An 18,759-nucleotide genomic window follows, 5' to 3' on the forward strand; every position below is an offset into this window, starting at 1 on the left:
TGGTTTCTAATGACCATTCTCCATCAAAAAGAACCAGAGCTCCTTGGAGATGTGGATGATTCTAGGACTAAGCCAGGGAAAGTACAAATAAGCCTAGAATGTCTTCCTGTGCCAGAAAGTGAGGAAGTGCTCAAAGAATGAATAGGGACACATAAAACAACAACAACAACAACAACAACAAAAGTCCAGTCTGAAGGGATTGGGACAGTCCCGGCACAATGTGAGCAGCACAAGAGATGAAAGTGACATTATAATCCATTCAATGAAATAGAAATCCTTGAGTCCATACTGATTTTAAAATAATAAATTAGGGGAGCCTCGGTGGCTCAGTCGGTTAAGTGACTGCCTTCAGGTTCAGGTCGGGATCCCAGGGTCCTGGGATCGAGCCCCGCATCAGGCTCCCTGCTCCACGGAGAGCCTGCTTCTCCCTCTCCCTCTGTAAGCCACCCTGCCAATCTGTGTTCTATGTCTCTGTCAAATAAAAAAATAAAATATTTTTTTAAAAATTAAATAAATAAATAAAATAATAAATTGGAGGTCTGACAAGAAATGGACTGTTTATAAGGTCTGAATTTACCTGCCTACAAGGTACTTATTAATTACAAAGGGGGAAAGAGTAACTTTACAGTGAAGAAGCCTGGCAGACACCACCTTCATCAGGGAATCAAAGTTAACATCCCAGTAATGGGACAAATGAGAATTATGTGCCAGTTGATGAGAGGCAGTAAGAACACATCATCCTTCCTGTGATGTTCCTGCCAAAGATGCAGGTCTCAAATCCAATCTTGGGGAAGCATCAAATAAACCCAAATTGAGAGAAATTCGACTGGCCTATAACCTTCAAAAGTTTCAAGGTCATGGAAGTCAGAGACACACTGAGGAGCTATTCCTCACGCAACAACTAAATGCAACATTTGATTCAGAACTGGATCCCCTCTGCTACAAAGGACCACTGGGGAAAGTTGAATGGGGTCTGAGGATCAAAGAGTCTAAAGTAGCAGGGTTAATTTCCGGATTTTGATGGCTGTATTGTGGTTATGGAGGAGAATGTCCTTGTTTGTAGGAAATAGTAATGAAAACCATCGGGGGTGATGTGCATCACATCAGCAACGTATTCTCTTACATGACTCAGAGAAGAACAATTCTTTGTACTGTACTAGCAACTTTTCCATAAATTCAAGACTTTTTGAAAAGTTATTAGAAAGAAGAATTAATGAGATTACAACTGTTAAACAGGAATCTACGTTTTCAGGGAAAAAAATTATGACAATTCAGAGGTAACAGACGCCCTTCTTTTACTCCTCTTTTAGAATATTCTCAGCTGCGCAAGTTAAAGAATTAAAAAAGCCCCTCTCCAGCCAAAGGATTCAATGTATAGCTGTAAATATCTACTTAGAAATGCTAAAATAATACCAGTACCTCCTAAGCTGTCAAGGTCCTCAAGAATCCTGCCAAATCTGTGAAATAAAGAAAACTGTGATTAAATGAAAACCATGATCATCACCCCTTAAAAATGAAGAACACAGTTTGGGTAGATGAAAGGTTCTAAAATTGAATGGGGGTGACGGCCGCATGACTCTATGAATATACAAAAAACCACAGAATTGCACACGTTACCTAACTGAATAGTATCGTGTGGGAATTACATCTCAAAGTCACAATAATGAAAGGAAATAAACTAAAAACAAATAAATGACACAAATAAAAAGAGTGCTGTGTTACCTTATGGTGTTTTGAACAGTCAAATATTTCTCTCGTAATTCAGGCTGACTACCCAAAGGCAAGAGAACCTCACTATAACTGTCTCTCATTCTCCTGGGTGGCAGTCCTTTCTGCGACTCAGCCAAAAAACTCTGAAGTAATTTTCTTTCCTCCATTGCTTTCACATGGTCTCTGAGAAGAAAGGATGCAAGCTTCATGAAACACAGAGGCAGTTGCTATTCCACATGCCAGTGACATTCAGGCAGGTCAGACACCATCAAAGGAAGAAAATGAAGGTCTGGACCTACCTCATCCTCTCTTCCTTCCCTCCCTCCCCACCTGGCACTTGGTGGAATTAAAATGTTTCTGTTAAAATGTCCTGGGCTTGTAGATTAAAAAAAAAAAAAAAACTTATAAGTGATACAGATATACCCAAACAAACCATATATCCACCTCATCAAAAAGTGTATTCAAAACACAGAATATTTGACATCCAATTAAAATTGCAGCGAGGGACACAAATATACATGTGGACTAAGGAACAAAGTGACCACTGAACTCCATCTTCCCATTTCTCACCTTGACAATTCTCGCATTCTCTGTGCCCCAGCTCGCTCTCTCTCTCTCTCTCTGCCTTCAATTTCAGGAAAGAGAGACAGAGGAAGAAAAATGGAGTATATCCAAAAGAAGAATGGAAGGCAGAGCAAAAGGTAAAGAGGAGGAGAACATGAAAAGGAGATGGGAAGGGAAGAAAAAAGAAGAGATGATTAAAGTGGGACAGAAGAGAGAGAAAGGGGAGAGGAAACTAAAATGTTGACAATATCATTAATTCAGATGTCTTTCTAAGCTTCACTTATGAAGTATTATTGCCAGAAAGGTTTAGCTTACCAAAAATAGAGGGGGTAGAGGAAAAAGTTAAATGGCACCAGGTAAATCCTAAATATGGAACATTCTACATGACATATGGCTTGGCCTCTTTAAAGTCAAGCTCATAGAAAAAAAGAAAAAAGGAGGGAGGATAATTGTCTACTATTCTAGATTAGGGGAAACCAAAGAGTCATAACCACTAAAGGCAATATACAATCCTTTATTGGATCTTGGTATTTTTTTAAAAGCTGTAAAAGACATTTGGGGAATGGGTGAGAAATTCTGAATAGATAAGTAATATAATATTAGGGAATTAGTGTCAGTTTCATTGTGTAAGAGAATATCTTGTTTGTTAGAGACACACAATTGCTGATTTTGTTACACAAGAGAATATATTTATTTATTGGAGATATATGCTGAAGTGTCATGATATCATGATACCTATAATTTACTTAGAAATAGTTCAACCAATATATGCATATTGGCAAATCTGGAGAAACATAAGTATCCAATCAAGATGGTAGGGACACAGGTATTCATTTTTTCTACTTTTCAGTAAACTGAAAATTTTCATATAAACAGTTAAAAAGAAGTCATTAGATAATTTCTACACAAGAATAGATTATTTCATGGCTAGTGACTGCTTTTTCTTTTTATCTCATTTTAGTCGCAAAATTCGGTACACCAAGAAGGATATTATCCTATTTCACAGCAGGGAAATACTGAGAGACCAGGTTAACTGTGAACTGACAAGAAGCAATAAAGGAGTCAGGTTGCATGAAATAGAAAAACCGAGAAACTTGGGTTTAAGTCCCAAACCCTGATACTTAATTATTCAATCTCTCTGAGTTTCAGTTTCATCATTGGTAAAAAAGACAGGAACATACACCATAAGCATGTCACAAGTTTTGTTGAGAATCAGTGAGGTAATATACCTGAATGCACTTTGAAAAATGTAGAGTACATGTAAATCACATTATTTTATGACAACAATGCATCCAATGATGAGTATGTTGGAATGTTGGTCTTCTCCCCCAAGTAAAAAAAATACCTCTCAACCCATTTCCGAACACAGGGCCCCCTCCGTCCCTACAATGAGACCATCAGCTGGGCCTACATACAGCCTCGCCTATAGGGATAAAAGAAATTGCATGCCTACCTCCAGTTTGTGGATGCTCCTACTATCTCCCGCAACTTATCACGAACTGAAACAAAAATAAAGAGGTCACTCCAAGAAACAGAGAAAAATTGGAACTGGATTATGGCAATGAGTTCAAGAACAATGAAAAGCAGTTCATGCACTCAGAAGCTTTTTTTTTTTTTTAAAGATTTTATTTATTTATTTGAGAGAGCGAGAATGAGAGAGAAAGAACACATGAGAGGGGATAGGGTCAGAGGGCCAAAGCAGACTCCCTGCCGAGCAGGGAGCCCGATGCGGGACTCGATCCAGGGACTCCAGGATCATGACCTGAGCCGAAAGCAGTCGCTTAACCAACTGAGCCACCCAGGCGCCCCCATGCACTCAGAAGCTTTAAAGAATGATTAATTTCCATTTAATGCCACAACAAAGAGCTCAGAGAAGGGATCAAGCCTCTGCTTCCTAAAAACTTGAGACAACTGTTGTCTCCTTCGTGCAGAAAAGAATACTCTTGTGCCAATCACTGGGATTTACTTACATAAACAAAAAAGGGTAACTCCAATTATTCATCAGGTGGGGCAGTATCACAGTCAGTAGGAGTCCCTTTATGATGGAGATATTATGACCCAAATCATCACCTCGCTTCTTGTAGGCAGTAGTAGATCAGATTGCTTAGCGCAGAGACTAACACTGATATCCAAGTCTCATTCTGATTTTTTATACTATCCTAATTGTCAGAAAAGTTTAAGCCACAAAAATGAAGCAAAGATGTAAATCAAGGATAAGCAAAGAAAAGCAATTTAATTTTAGTTAATGCTCAAAAAGTACAAGAATGAATTAATGCAAAAGCAAATTAAGCACTTAAAAAAGTTGATACTAATTACCACACACACCGTGATTCACATGTATAGGTGAACATGCTATATGGATAAAGGGAAAATAAATTAGATAAGCAGTGGAAATTGAAGACTAAAAAATAAATCTATACGATTTCATATAATGTGCTAAGTTCAAGTTTTTTCTAGCATTTACATGCATTTATATAGGATTTATAAAATACATATTCCAGTTATAGGAAATGAACTACAGCAATCCTTGGTCCTTCAATAACTAACTGATCAAAACAAAATAAGGTTAAACATGCACTTCAATGAAAAAATAGTTGATTTTTCTGTCAAACAATTGTTACACACCATAAATTTGGTACAAACTCTAATTACAACTAAATCATAGGGGCGCCTGGGTGCCTCAGTCAGTTAAGTGTCTGACTCTTGGTTTTGGCTCAGGTCATGATCTCAGGGTTGTGAGATCAAGCCCCACACCAGGCTCTGTGCTCAGCCTGGAGTCTGCTTGGGATTGTCTCATTCTCACTCTGTCCCTCCCACTACTCTCTCCCTCTCTCTCTAAAATAAAATAAATAACATCTTTTTTTAAGATTTTTTAAATTTATTTATTTATTTATTTGACAGAGAAGGAGCACAAGCAGGGGGAGCGGCAGAGGCAGAGGGAGAAACAGGCTCCCCGCTGAGCAGGGAGCCCAATATGGGACTTGATCCCAGGATCCTGGGATCATGACCTGAGCCGAAGGCAGATGCCCAACCGACTGAGCCACCCAGGCACCCCAAATAAAACCTTTAGAAAACTACTAAATCATAGAGAACTGCAAAATATACAGGCATACCTCATTTTTTGCACTTCACTTTATTGTTCTTCACAAACAGTATGTTTTTTGCAAATTGAAGCGTTGTGGCAACCCTGCGTCAGTGCCACTTTTCCAACAGCATTTGGTCACTTTGTGTCTCTATGTCACATTTTGGTAATTCTTGCAATATTTCAAACTTTTTCATAATTATTATATTTGTTATGCTGATCTGTGACCAGTGAGCTTTGATGGTACTATTTTAATTGCTTTGATATGTACACTGTTTTTTTAGACATAGCACTATCGCATATTTAATAGACTACAGTGTAGTGTAAGCATAACTTTTAAATGCACTGGGAAACCAACAAATTGATTTGACTCACTTTGTTGTGATATTCTCTTTATTGCACTGGTCTGGAACCAAACCTGCAATATCTCCAAGGTATGCCTGTAACCACTAGGAAATTGTGGACTTATTTGTGACTTTTTTTCCCTCCTGAGCTCCTTGAATAAAAGAATGGTCAGAAAGCATACCAAACAGTACACTCGCCGATCCTCGCTGACATAAAATCATTATTACTAGTTTAGTCAGTGTAAGAAGAAAGGTGGGTATTGAGGGCCAAGAAAAAAAGTAGAACTGCATATATATATAGATATATATATATATATATATATATAGGACAATATAAGGATCAGATTATATATATATATACACATATGTATATAATAAATTTGTACCTTTTCAAGAAGCCACAATTTTAATTATAATGAATACTCCTAAACTGATATAGACATCCATAGTTTGCATATCAGACTAGTAACTGAAATTAACTTCAACTAAGCATGGATTAACAGCATCTCTAACAAAACTATAGATTAGGAGCACTTAGTTGCTACAAATGAAGGGCCCATGTCTTACTTATACAGCAGGTGTCTTTTGTGCATGCTTTCCACTTGAGTACTGATACAAGGAAGGTGGATATCATTTAACTGAAAGAGCTCCGTCTCCCAGGAACAAAAGCTCAAATTCTGAATGTGGTTTCTACCCAAAGCTATACTGAGTATTTTATACATGAGAAGTTCTACCGTTAATATGTCTCATTTGTCCTAAACTACCTATCTATATGCCTCCCAAGTAAGACATGGTTTTTTACCACATGGGTCTAAAAGGTAAACAGCCATGCTTGCCTTCATGCATATGGATGACTCTCTGTTTCTCCGGATTCTGGGATCCTTGAGTCAGTCCTCTGCCAGGAATAAGCAGCCCCTTGTTCAAGGAACAAAACCTACAAAACAAGATAAAACATACTGGAGTAGGTTCCATGGCTTCTTGGCAACCCCAAAGACCCGCCCCTCCTCCCAGAACACTTGGCCAATCCATATCCTTAGTATATACTTTTTTGTAAGGGTCCGTACTTGTTTCTCCAGTGTGTGTATATTTGCATATGATGCTATTCTACAAATCATCTCTCCAACCAGAGTAAACATTTCATGAGAGCAGACACCAATTAGCTAACAATCTACAAAATAAATAAAAGATACCAACCAGGTTTAATGGATTTACTCTTGCCTTTTTATTAGCTTCAGAAGCCCAGAATCAATTTGGTAAACAGTTGAGTAAATTAATTATGAACATTTATTATTAATTATGAACACTTATTTTGTTCTTTATTCTCACACCATAAGCTCAAGCCAATTATAAGTTAATGAATTTGAAAACAGAATTAGCCCTTTCCAGACTCAAAGAGAATATTTATTGGACTGGGGCAGAAATCTCCTAATCCCCAAACAAAATAAAAACTATTTGCCCAAATGTGCCTAGCCTAGTCTGCCAAAATAAGTTAAGTTGGTTTTAGTTCACTGTTTTAAGTGTTGACTCCCACTCACTCACTATCATATCAGGGATAACACACATACAGTGTCAGAGATTGACAAAGCAATTTGCTGATTGCACAGCTGAAGAAAGTAAGGCCCTGAAGAGGTCAAGAACCCCAAATACTGTTACTCATTCTAGTTCAAGTTACTAGTAAATTCTTACTACCTCATGTCAGGACAAGTGAGGACTAACACCCCCACCCCCCCAAAAAAGTTTCTTCATCTGTAAAATGGGGTATAGTATCTTATCCTACAGGACTGTCATAAGGCGAAAGAAGTTCCTATACACACATGCACACATAAATGCATCTGTAGGCAAGCTGTTTTTTGTTGTTTTTTTTTCCACAATCTCAGGCTACTTCCCTTTTATATATGCAGCACTGAAGTGGAGGGAGCGGAAGAATGGTTTAATCACTACCCAACATCTCAGACCTCAGAGTTACTGGCTTATCCCCTGATAAGCTCTCCGGAGTTTTACAGCGAAATCCCTAGGTAGGCCTTTAGAAGAAACTGTCAAGAAGCTTTGGGACATTCAGGACTCTATGATTGAACCTTTCCAATAAAAGAAGACCAAGGAGGCCAATCTCTTCATGGCTTGCTTAGGAAGTCACAGAAGTCACCTTAGGTGTGAGCAAAGTGTCTTAGCTCTGTTCCGGGTCCCAAGCTTAGGGTAGGTGTCCAGGAAGAACTTTCAGTACACTAGCAGGCAATGCCACTCATATGCCCTCCACTCTGGGGAAATGCCTCAGTTTAGAAACTGAACAAATTCAGGTGACTCTTTGGTGAGTCTGGGGAAAAAAAAGAAGCTACAAAGATTGCCCACTTGTCAAATAGCCTAATCATCTCGAACAGTCTATATTCATTTATGAACTCTTCCACTCACTAAACACTAACAGAGTACCTGCTTAAGGTTCAACAGAATTTACCAGAAAGGAATGGAGGTTTGTGGGAGTTCAGGGCAAAGAAAGAGACTTCCAAACTGGGGGAGAGGAGATCAAAAAAGGTTTCCTGGGGGGGCGGAGCAAGATGGCGGAGGAGTAGGAGACCTGGATTTCATCTCCTCTCAGGAATTCAGCTGGATAGGGATCAAACCATTCTGAACACCTACAAACTCAACAGGAGATTGAAGAAAAGAAGAGCAACAACTCTCTCATCAGAAAGCGACCACTTTCTGGAAGGTAGGACGTGCGGAGAAGTGAATCCGAGGCGATATTCGGGAGGATAGACGGCGGGGGAGGGGCCTCCGTCGGCCGCTTCTGGCAAGTGATAGAGCCGCGGAGCACAAAATCGGAACTTTTAAAAGTCTGCTCCGCCGAGGGACGTCACCCTGGTGGCTAAGCGGGGGGTGGAACCCTCCGGGACACTGTGGTCTCAGGACCCTCGGGGTCACAGAAAGACCGGGGGTGCCTGAGTGTGGCAGAGCTCCCAGGTAACGAGCAGGGAAGCCGGCTGCAGAGGCGGAGCCCAGGCGCGGGCTCTCAGCTCGGGGTGGCCATAAACCGTGACCCGCGGCACAGTCGGGCCCCTGCTCCTGCAGCAGGGACCCAACAAGCGGCAGATCCGGGGAGACTCACATTCCTCCCCCGGGGGGAGCCGCGCGGGAGTGCACCGCAGGGATCTGCTGGGTTTGGAGACTCCACCCGGGGTCGGGTGCCAGAGAGAGAAACGCGCGGTCACAGGCCGGGTGAGCACGGAGTGCGGCCGGAGACCGGGGAGATGGGAGTGACTGACGGCTCTCCTCTGGGGGCTCACTGAGGAGGGGGGCCCCGAGTTCTCGGCTCCTCCGGGGCGGAGATTGGGAGGCCTCCATTTTCACTCTCCGCCTCCAAAGCTGTACGGAAAGCTCGCAGGGAACAAAAGCTCTGGAGAGCAACCCGAGCAGATTACTTAGCCTGGACCGGGCAAGATCGGGGCAATTCCGCCTCCGGCAGAGACATTTGGAAACCACGGCAACAGGCCCCTCCCCAGAAGATCAGCGAGAACAGCCAGCCAAGACCAAGTTTATCGATCAATGAGAACGGCAGAACTCCAGCGCTAGGGGAATACTGCACATAGAATTCATGGCTTTTTTACCATGATTCTTTACTCTTTCAAAGTTAATTTTTTTTAACTTTTTTTCTTTTTTCTTTTTTTTTTTTGAATTTTTCTTTTTCCCTTTTTCAACCAATATCTTATCAATCCCTTTTTTTAAAAAAAACATTTTTATTTTTCATTTTTAGAGTCATGTTCTATTCCTTCATAGTAGTTACCCATATTTTTGGCTTATATATATAAGTTGTTCTCTCTTTAAAATTTTGAAATAATTTTTTCTAACAGATTAAAATATACCCTAAATCTCTAGTATATGGTGTTTTCTATTCCCCTGCCTGATCACATTCTCTCCCTTTTTTTTCTTTTTTCTTTTTTTAAATCCTCTTCTTTCTTTTTTCAAACAACTTCTTATCAATTCCTTTTATAAAATTTTTTATAATTTCCATCTTTACAGTCATATTCCATCCCTTCATCATATCAACCCTTATTTTTGTACATATATAAGTTTTTCTTTCTTTAAAATTTTGGGAGGCACTTTCCTCTAACAGACCAAAATACACCCCAAATCTAGTGTGTGGCACTGATCTATATACCAGCCTGAGCATATTTGATCACATTCTGTTTTTTTGTTGTTGTTTTGTTTTGTTTGTTTTTGTTTTTATCTTTTTCTTTTTCTTTTTTTTCTTTTTCTTTTTTCTCTCTTTCCATTTCTTTTCCCCCTGCTTCAGGTCTTTTCTGATTTGTTTAGAGTATATTTTCTGGGGACGTTGTTACTCTGCTAGCATTTTGTTCTCTCATTAATCTATTCTCCTCTGCACAAAATGACAAGATGGAAAAAATCACCTCAACAAAAACAACAAGAGGTAGTACCAACTGCCAGGGACCTACTCAATACGGACATTAGTATGATGTCAGATCTAGAGTTCAGAATCATCACTTTAAAGATACTAGCTGGGCTTGAGAAAAGCATGGAAGTTATTAGAGAAACCCTTTCTGGAGAAGTAAAAGAACTAAAATCCAACCAAGTAGAAATCAAAAAGGCTATTAATGAGGTGCAATCAAAAATGGGGGCGCTAACTGCTAGAATAAATGAGGCAGAAGAGAGAATCAGTAATATAGAAGATGAAATGATGGAAAATAAAGAAGCTGAGAAAAAGAGAGATAAACAACTACTGGATCACGAGGGCAGAATTCGAGAGATAAGCGATGCCATAAGATGAAACAACATTAGAATAATTGGGATCCCAGAAGAAGAAGAAAGAGAGAGAGGGGCAGAAGGTATATTCGAGCAAATTATAGCAGAGAAATTCCCTAATTTGGGGAAGGAAACAGGCATGAAAATCCAGGAAGCAAAGAGAACCCCTCTCAAAATCAATAAAAATAGGTCAACACCCCGACATCTAATAGTAAAACTTACGACTCTCATAGACAAAGAGAAAATCCTGAAAGCAGCTCGGGAGAAGAGATATGTAACCTACAAGGGTAGAAACATTAGATTGGCAACAGACCTATCCACAGAGACCTGGCAGGCCAGAAAGGACTGGCAGGATATATTCAGAGCACTAAATGAGAAAAATATGCAGCCAAGAATACTATATCCAGCTAGGCTGTCATTGAAAATTGAAGGAGAGATAAAAAGCTTCCAAGACAAACAAAAACTAAAGGAATTTGCAAACACAAAACCAGCTCTACAGGAAATCTTGAAAGGGGTCCTCTAAGCAAAGAGAGAGCCTAAAAGCAACATAGACCAGAAAGAAACACAGACAATATACGGTAACAGTCACCTTACAGGCAATACAATGGCACTAAATTCATATCTTTCAATAGTTACCCTGAATGTAAATGGGCTAAACGCCCCAATCAAAAGACACAGGCTATCAGATTGGATTAAAAAACAAGACCCATCAATATGCTGTCTGCAAGAGACTCATTTTAGAACCAAAGACACCCCCAGATTGAAAGTAAGGGGGTGGAAAACCATTTACCATGCTAATGGACACCAAAAGAAAGCTGGGGTGGCAATCCTTCTATCAGACAAATTAGATTTTAAACCAAAGACTGTAATAAGAGATGAGGAAGGACACTATATCCTACTTAAAGGATCTATCCAACAAGAAGATCTAACAATTGTAAATATCTATGCCCCTAACATGGGAGCAGCCAATTATATAAGGCAATTAATAACAAAAGCAAAGAAACACATCGACAACAATACAATAATAGTGGGGGACTTTAACACCCCCCTCACTGAAATGGACAGATCGTCTAAGCAAAAGATCAACAAGGAAATAAAGACTTTAAATGACACACTGGACCAAATGGACTTCACAGATATATTCAGAACATTCCACCCCAAAGCAACGGAATACACATTCTTCTCTAGTGCCCATGGAACATTCTCCAGAACAGATCACATCCTAGGTCATAAATCAGGTCTCAACCGGTACCAAAAGATTGGGATCATTCCCTGCCTATTTTCAGACCACAGTGCTTTGAAACTAGAACTCAATCACAAGAGGAAAGTCGGAAAGAACTCAAATACATGGAGGCTAAAGAGCATCCTACTGAAGAATGAATGGGTCAACCAGGAAATTAAAGAAGAATTAAAAAAATACATGGAAACCAATGAAAATGAAAACACAACTATTCAAAATGTTTGGGATGCAGCAAAGGCAGTCCTAAGAGGAAAGTCTATAGCAATACAAGCCTTTCTCAAGAAACAAGAAAGGTCTCAAGTACACAACCTAACCCTACACCTAAAGGAGCTGGAGAAAGAACAGCAAATAAAGCCTAAACCCAGCAGGAGAAGAGAAATCATAAAGATCAGAGCAGAAATCACTGAAATAGAAACTAAAAGAACAGTAGAACAGATCAACGAAACTAGGAGCTGGTTCTTTGAAAGAATTAACAAGATTGATAAACCCCTGGCCAGACTTATCAAAAAGAAAAGAGAAAGGACCCAAATCAACAAAATCATGAATGAAAGAGGAGAGATCACAACCAACACCAAAGAAATACAAACAATTATAAGAACATATTATGAGCAACTCTATGCCAGCAAATTAGATAACCTGGAAGAAATGGATGCATTCCTAGAGATGTATCAACTACCAAAACTGAACCACGAAGAAATAGAAAGCCTGAACAGACCTATAACCACGAAGGAAATTGAAGCAGTCATCAAAAATCTCCCAAAAAACAAAAGCCCAGGGCCAGATGGCTTCCCAGGGGAATTCTACCAAACATTTCAAGAAGAATTAATACCTATTCTTCTGAAACTGTTCCAAAAAATAGAAATGGAAGGAAAACTTCCAAACTCATTTTATGAGGCCAGCATTACCTTGATCCCAAAACCAGACAAAGACCCCATCAAAAAGGACAATTACAGACCAATATCCCTGATGAACATGGATGCAAAAATTCTCACCAAAATACTAGCCAATAGGATCCAACAGTACATTAAAAGGATTATTCACCACGACCAAGTGGGATTTATCCCTGGGCTGCAAGGTTGGTTCAACATCCGCAAATCAATCAATGTGATACAATACATTAACAAAAGAAAGAACAAGAATCTTATGATCCTCTCAATAGATGCAGAAAAAGCATTTGACAAAGTACAGCATCCTTTCTTGATCAAAACTCTTCAGAGTATAGGCATAGAGGGTACATACCTCAATATCATAAAAGCCATGTATGAAAAACCTACAGCGAATATCATTCTCAATGGGGAAAAACTGAGAGCTTTCCCCCTAAGGTCAGGAACGCGGCAGGGATGTCCACTATCACCACTGCTATTCAACATAGTATTGGAAGTCCTAGCCACAGCAATCAGACAACAAAAAGAAATCAAAGGCATCCAAATTGGCAAAGAAGAAGTCAAACTCTCACTCTTTGCAGATGATAGGATACTTTATGTGGAAAACCCAAAAGACTCCACCCCAAAACTGCTAGAACTCATACAGGAATTCAGTAAAGTGGCAGGATATAAAATCAATGCATAGAAGTCAGTGGCATTCCTATACACCAACAACAAGACAGAAGAAAGAACAATTAAGGAGTCGATCCCATTTACAATTGCACCCAAAACCATAAGATACCTAGGAATAAATCTAACCAAAGAGACAAAGGATCTGTACTCAGAAAACTATAAAATACTCATGAAAGAAATTGAGGAAGACACAAAGAAATGGAAAAACATGCCATGCTCATGGATTGGAAGAACAAATATTGTGAAGATGTCAATGCTACCTAGAGCAATCTACACATTCAATGCAATTCCCATCAAAATACCATCCACTTTTTTCAAAGAAATGGAACAAATAATCCTAAAATTCGTATGGAACCAGAAAAGACCCCGCATAGCCAGAGGAATGTTGAAAAAGTAAAGCAAAGCTGGCGGCATCACAATTCCGGACTTCAAGCTCTATTACAAAGCTGTCATCATCAAGACAGTATGGTACTGGCACAAAAACAGGCACATAGATCAATGGAACAGAACAGAGAGCCCAGAAATGGACCCTCAACTCTATGGTCAACTAATCTTTGACAAAGCCGGAAAGAATGTCCAATGGAAAAAAGACAGTCTCTTCAACAAATGGTGTTGGGAAAATTGGACAGCCACATGCAGAAGAATGAAACTGGACCATTTCCTTACACCACACACAAAAATAGACTCCAAATGGTTGAAAGACCTCAATGTGAGACAGGAGTCCATCAAAATCCTAAAGGAGAACACAGGCAGCAACCTCTTTGACCTCAGCCGAAGCAACTTCTTCCTAGAAACATCGCCAAAGGCAAGGGAAGCAAGGGCAAAAATGAACTATTGGGACTTCATCAAGATAAAAAGCTTTTGCACAGCAAAGGAAACAGTCAACAAAAACCAAAAGACAACCGACAGAATGGGAGAAGATATTTGCAAATGACATATCAGATAAAGGGCTAGTATCCAAAATCTATAAAGAACTCATCAAACTCAACACCCAAAGAACAAAGAATCCAATCAAGAAATGGGCAGAAGACATGAACAGACATTTTTCCAAAGAAGACATCCAAATGGCCAACAGACACATGAAAAAGTGCCCAATATCGCTCGGCATCAGGGAAATCCAAATCAAAACCTCAGTGAGATACCACCTCACACCAGTCAGAATGGCTAAAATTAACAAGTCAGGAAACGACAGATGTTGGCGGGGATGCGGAGAAAGGGGAACCCTCCTACACTGTTGGTGGGAATGCAAGCTGGTGCAGCCACTCTGGCAAGCAGTATGGAGGTTCCTCAAAAAATTGAAAATAGAGCTACCCTATGATCCAACAATTGCACTACTGGGTATTTACCCCAAAGATACAAAAGTAGGGATCCGAAAGGGTACGTGCACCCCAATGTTTATAGCAGCAATGTCCACAATAGCCAAACTGTGGAAAGAGCCAAGATGTCCATCGACAGATGAATGGATAAAGAAGATGTGGTATATATATACAATGGAATATGATGCAGCCATCAAAAGGAATGAGATCTTGCCATTTGCAACGACGTGGATGGAACTGGAGGGTATTATGTTGAGTGAAAGAAGTCAAACAGAGAAAGACATGTATCATATGACCTCACTGATATGAGGAATTCTTAATCGCAGGAAACAAACTGAGGGTTGCTGGAGTGGGGGGTGGGGTGGGAGGGATGGGGTGACTGGGTGATAGACACTGGGGAGGGTATGTGCTCTGGTAAGCGCTGTGAATTGTGCAAGACTGTTGAATCTCAGATCTGTACCTCTGAAACAAATAATGCAATATATGTTAAGAAAAAAAAAGAAGAAGAAGAAGGTAGCGGGAGGGGAAGAATGAAGCAGGGGAAATCGGAGGGGTAGATGAATCATGAGAGACGATGGACTCTGAAAAACAAACTGAGGGTTCTAGAGGGGAGGGGGGTGGGAGGATGGGTTAGCCTGGTGATGGGTATTGAGGAGGGCACATTCTGCATGGAGCACTGGGTGTTATGCACAAACAATGAATCATGGAACACTTCATTTAAACTAATGATGTAATGTATGGGGATTAACATAAGAATAAAAAAAAAAGGTTTCCTTGGGAAAAGGCACATGGCAAGACCATGTAGCTTTTTTTTTTTTTTTAAGACTGATTGATTGCTTTGACAGAGAGAGAGCGCTGTGCACAAGCAGGGAGAGCTAGAAAATAAGCAGGCCCCCCACTGAGCAGGGAGCCCGATGTGGGGCTTGATGTGGAGTTCGATCCCAGGACCCTGAGATCATGACCTGAGCCGAAGGCAGACGCTTAACTGAGTGAGCCACTCAGATGCCCCAAGACCGTGTAGCCTTGCAGAAGGCCCCTCACATCATGTCCAACATAAGCTAAAGCCAACTGTGGCCCTTCCTGTAATGTAACACTGTCTAAATAGTGTTAACAAAGCTTTTCTTTTTTAAGTGCTAAGAGAGAGAGAGAGAGTACCTTTTTCAACAGATAGCAAGATCCACAGGGACAGTGAGAGAGAGAGAGAGAGAGATCCAGGATCCCCAAGAGAAAGGATAGAGTTCAGTGTCAGTCAGCACCAGTGTGGCCCACACCGAGCTGGTGCACCTGTAGCGGGATGATTCCAAACGCTGGAACAGGGGGGAGGCCCCTGGGAACTGGCCAGGCACAAAGAACCTGGGGACAGCTGGAGTGCTCGGGCGAAAGGGGCTGGGGGAGAGCCAGAATTGCCCTAGAGTCCCTAGGCGTTAACTGTGCAAGCTGGCATATGACACATACAAAAAGGCATCCTCCTTGTCCAAGTAGCCTAATCAAGCCCCCCACCACGCCCCCTCGCTGCTCATTAAAGGTAAAATTTAGATCAGCACCGAAGGCCCTAGGCACACAGTCCTGACTGAGGTCCTGACAGCCCAAGAGGTACCCTGAAATCTCTGCGCACATTATAATACACTTTACCCAGAGTCCAAGCGGGTCAAGCACTTAACCCTAAAAATGCTCTCCAAAGGAGGGCAAAGGGCTGGAAAGTTCATGTGGAATCCTAAATGCTAGCTATCCGACAAGGGGCTACCCCCAAACCACACCCCTGATGAGCAAAGAGAAAGGAATTTCAGGGAACACCCAACTTCCTCCCTTAAAGTGCCGCTTCGCTTTTAATATCAAACTCTGCTCCAGAAGCCTTTAAGGTGGGGGTCGCGGCGCCCCACCCTAAGCCAGACAGCACCTGTCCAGGCGCGGCTGCAGAAGGTGGGCGCCCCTTCCGCCCCCAAACCCTCGCATTAGTCCCTCCAGCAGGCGGCCGGCTCCTTCCGCCCAGGCCCGCTAGCAGCCCGAGCGCGAGCGTGGGCGACCCCAGGACGGCGCCACACCTGCCCCCGGCTACCTACCGCAGCGCCGCCCGCCTCATCGCGCTCTGCGGCCGCGCGCGCGACCAGAGACCCGGGCCACGCGAGCCGGTCCGCTGGGGAAGTTGCGGGAACGGAGAGCGCGAGTTCAAGCGCGAGCGCGGGACCAGACCTCGCTCCCCACGGCCGCACCCTCGCGGAGCAGCCGCCCGGGGGCGGAGCCTTGCTGCTGGGGGTGGGGGCTCGCGGCGGACCGGGGGTGGTGCGCGGCGCCTGCAGCCTCTGTCATTGGCGGGAAGCCTGAGTTGGAGGACAGGCCAACCCCGCCATTACCGATTAAAGGCACCACGCAGCATGGACGGAGTGTGACGTGGAGGCCAGAGGTTCTCGGAGCTTGTCTTCGTTATTCCGCTTCGCCGAAGGCCGCGCAATCTTGACCCCCATGCCTGGGCTCCCGGTCTGTGGTTCTTGCCCTTAGCTGCGCGTCGGAATCTTCTGGGCAGCTTTCCGGAATACTGATGCCTGAGCCCCACCCTCTGGGGATTCCTATATAATTAGTAGGAGTGGGGTCCGGCCTTCAGGACGTCTGAAGGCACCCCGAGGTGATGCTTACGTATGCGAAGTTAGAAACCACTGACCTAAAGGGAAAAAATTGTTTCTTTTCTTTTTTTTTTTTTTTTTTAAGATTTTTATTTATTCATTTGACAGAGCGAGAGAGCACAAGCAGGGGGAACAGTAGAGGGAGAGGGAGAAGTAGGCTCCCGGCTGAGCAGGGAGCCTGATGCGGGGCTCGATTCCAGGACTCTGGGATCATGACCTGAGCCGAAGCAGACGCCCAACCGTCTGAGCCACGCAGGCGCCCCAAAATTGTTTCTTTTCTAATCTCGGCCTGCCCCCTAGTGTTTGAAAGTTGGAGATTTTGGCTGGCCCAGAGCTATTCAAGGCCAGAGAGTTAATATGATTTTACCCTACGACCGGATTCTCCATTTCATTCAACGAATTCTTATTAAGCCGTTTGCAGTGCGCCAGACGCTGTTGTAGATGCTGGGGATGCAATAAAATAGACAAAAATCCCTGCCCTTTGGGGGCTTACCTTAGAAGGAAAACAAGTCAGCAAGTTAGCAAATAACATAATTTCAAACGTGGTAAAGCAGTCTAAAGAGAAACAAAACAAGATAATGAGAGAAGATCCTTCCAGAATATACACAAATCTTGACTTTCCCTGAAGATGTTTATTTCCTAGGAGGCAGGGACCATACTGCATGCTTTTTATGATACCTCATGCTTAGTAAAAATGTGTCCATTTTAATTAAGCTGGCTTTTTTTTTAATCACTTCATAAATTACAAATGGAACATGGTCTTTGGCTTTGTCTTTCCTCTCTACCTACCTTTCCTTTTTATGAGACCCACATCCAGAAGACTCTCCTTCTGGCCATCAGGAATACATTCTTTCATTTTTGTTCATATTGTCTGTACCTCTTCAGTGATGGTTTTGATACATTTTGTGTCACTTATACTTTTTAACACTCTACCAACCTAACACAGTACAATAAATATTTTACTGAATTACACTATTTTTCTTCTTTTTACTTTTGGTTAAAGCAAAGTTAGATGCAGAGAGAAAAATTAAAGAGAATTTTTCAGGTTACAAAGATGGTATAATAATGGCTAGTGACAGCTTATAATTTTTGTGCAATCCAGTCACCTTCCAACCAGACACATTCTTATCAGCATATAAATGGTGTCAATTTGGACCAGAACAGCTGAAACCAGGGACTCAATGCCATGAAGATGCCTTCTTTCCATCGCTTATCTTCACTTCCCTTTGCACACTGGCCTCATTCTTTTTTCTCTGTATAATAGCATTCTCCACATAGCAAAAGAAGTTCCTGAACTTTACATCTTATAACCATAGCCACATGCATAGAAACTGAACCAAATTTCTGTGTCCCGAGTAAAAAAATTCCTGAAAAGAAAGGGGATTGAGAAGTATAAATTTCCCGTTATAAAATAAATACGCGGGGCGCCTGGGTGGCTCAGTCGTTAAGCGTCTGCCTTCGGCTCAGGTCATGATCCCAGGGTCCTGGGATCGAGCCCCGCATCGGGCTCTCTGCTCAGCGACAAGCCTGCTTCTCCCTCTCCCACTCCCCTGCTTCTGCTCCCTCTCTCGCTGTGTCTC

The 18,759-nt window shown here is 41.9% G+C and overlaps 1 protein-coding gene across 5 annotated transcripts in view; it reads right to left on the reverse strand.

The window, feature by feature from the left end:
• The window catches only part of ACOT9 (acyl-CoA thioesterase 9), a 39,418-nt gene extending 22,364 nt beyond the window's left edge, over positions 1–17,054 (reverse strand). The window contains exons 1-6 of one of the 5 annotated variants that reach the window (XM_064573872.1): positions 16,913–17,054; positions 6,537–6,634; positions 4,591–4,626; positions 3,728–3,773; positions 1,723–1,893; positions 1,420–1,457 (exon numbers count right to left, since the gene is read on the reverse strand). In XM_064573872.1, coding sequence (XP_064429942.1) covers positions 1,420–1,457; positions 1,723–1,893; positions 3,728–3,773; positions 4,591–4,626; positions 6,537–6,634; positions 16,913–16,935 — 412 coding nt within the window. In that variant the 5' untranslated portion in view covers positions 16,936–17,054. Of the gene's footprint in view, positions 1–1,419; positions 1,458–1,722; positions 1,894–3,727; positions 3,774–4,590; positions 4,627–6,536; positions 6,635–16,621; positions 16,795–16,912 lie in introns of those variants that run through there. The other 4 variants (XM_064573870.1, XM_064573868.1, XM_064573871.1 and 1 more) reach the window with 4 other exon arrangements.
• Between the last annotated feature and the right edge of the window lie 1,705 nt (positions 17,055–18,759).

The sequence above is a fragment of the Mirounga angustirostris genome, unplaced genomic scaffold, assembly GCF_029215605.1.
Source record: "Mirounga angustirostris isolate CCGP_5_RB_7025 unplaced genomic scaffold, mMirAng1.0.hap1 SCAF_11, whole genome shotgun sequence".
NCBI classification, from domain to species: Eukaryota; Metazoa; Chordata; class Mammalia; order Carnivora; family Phocidae; genus Mirounga; species Mirounga angustirostris.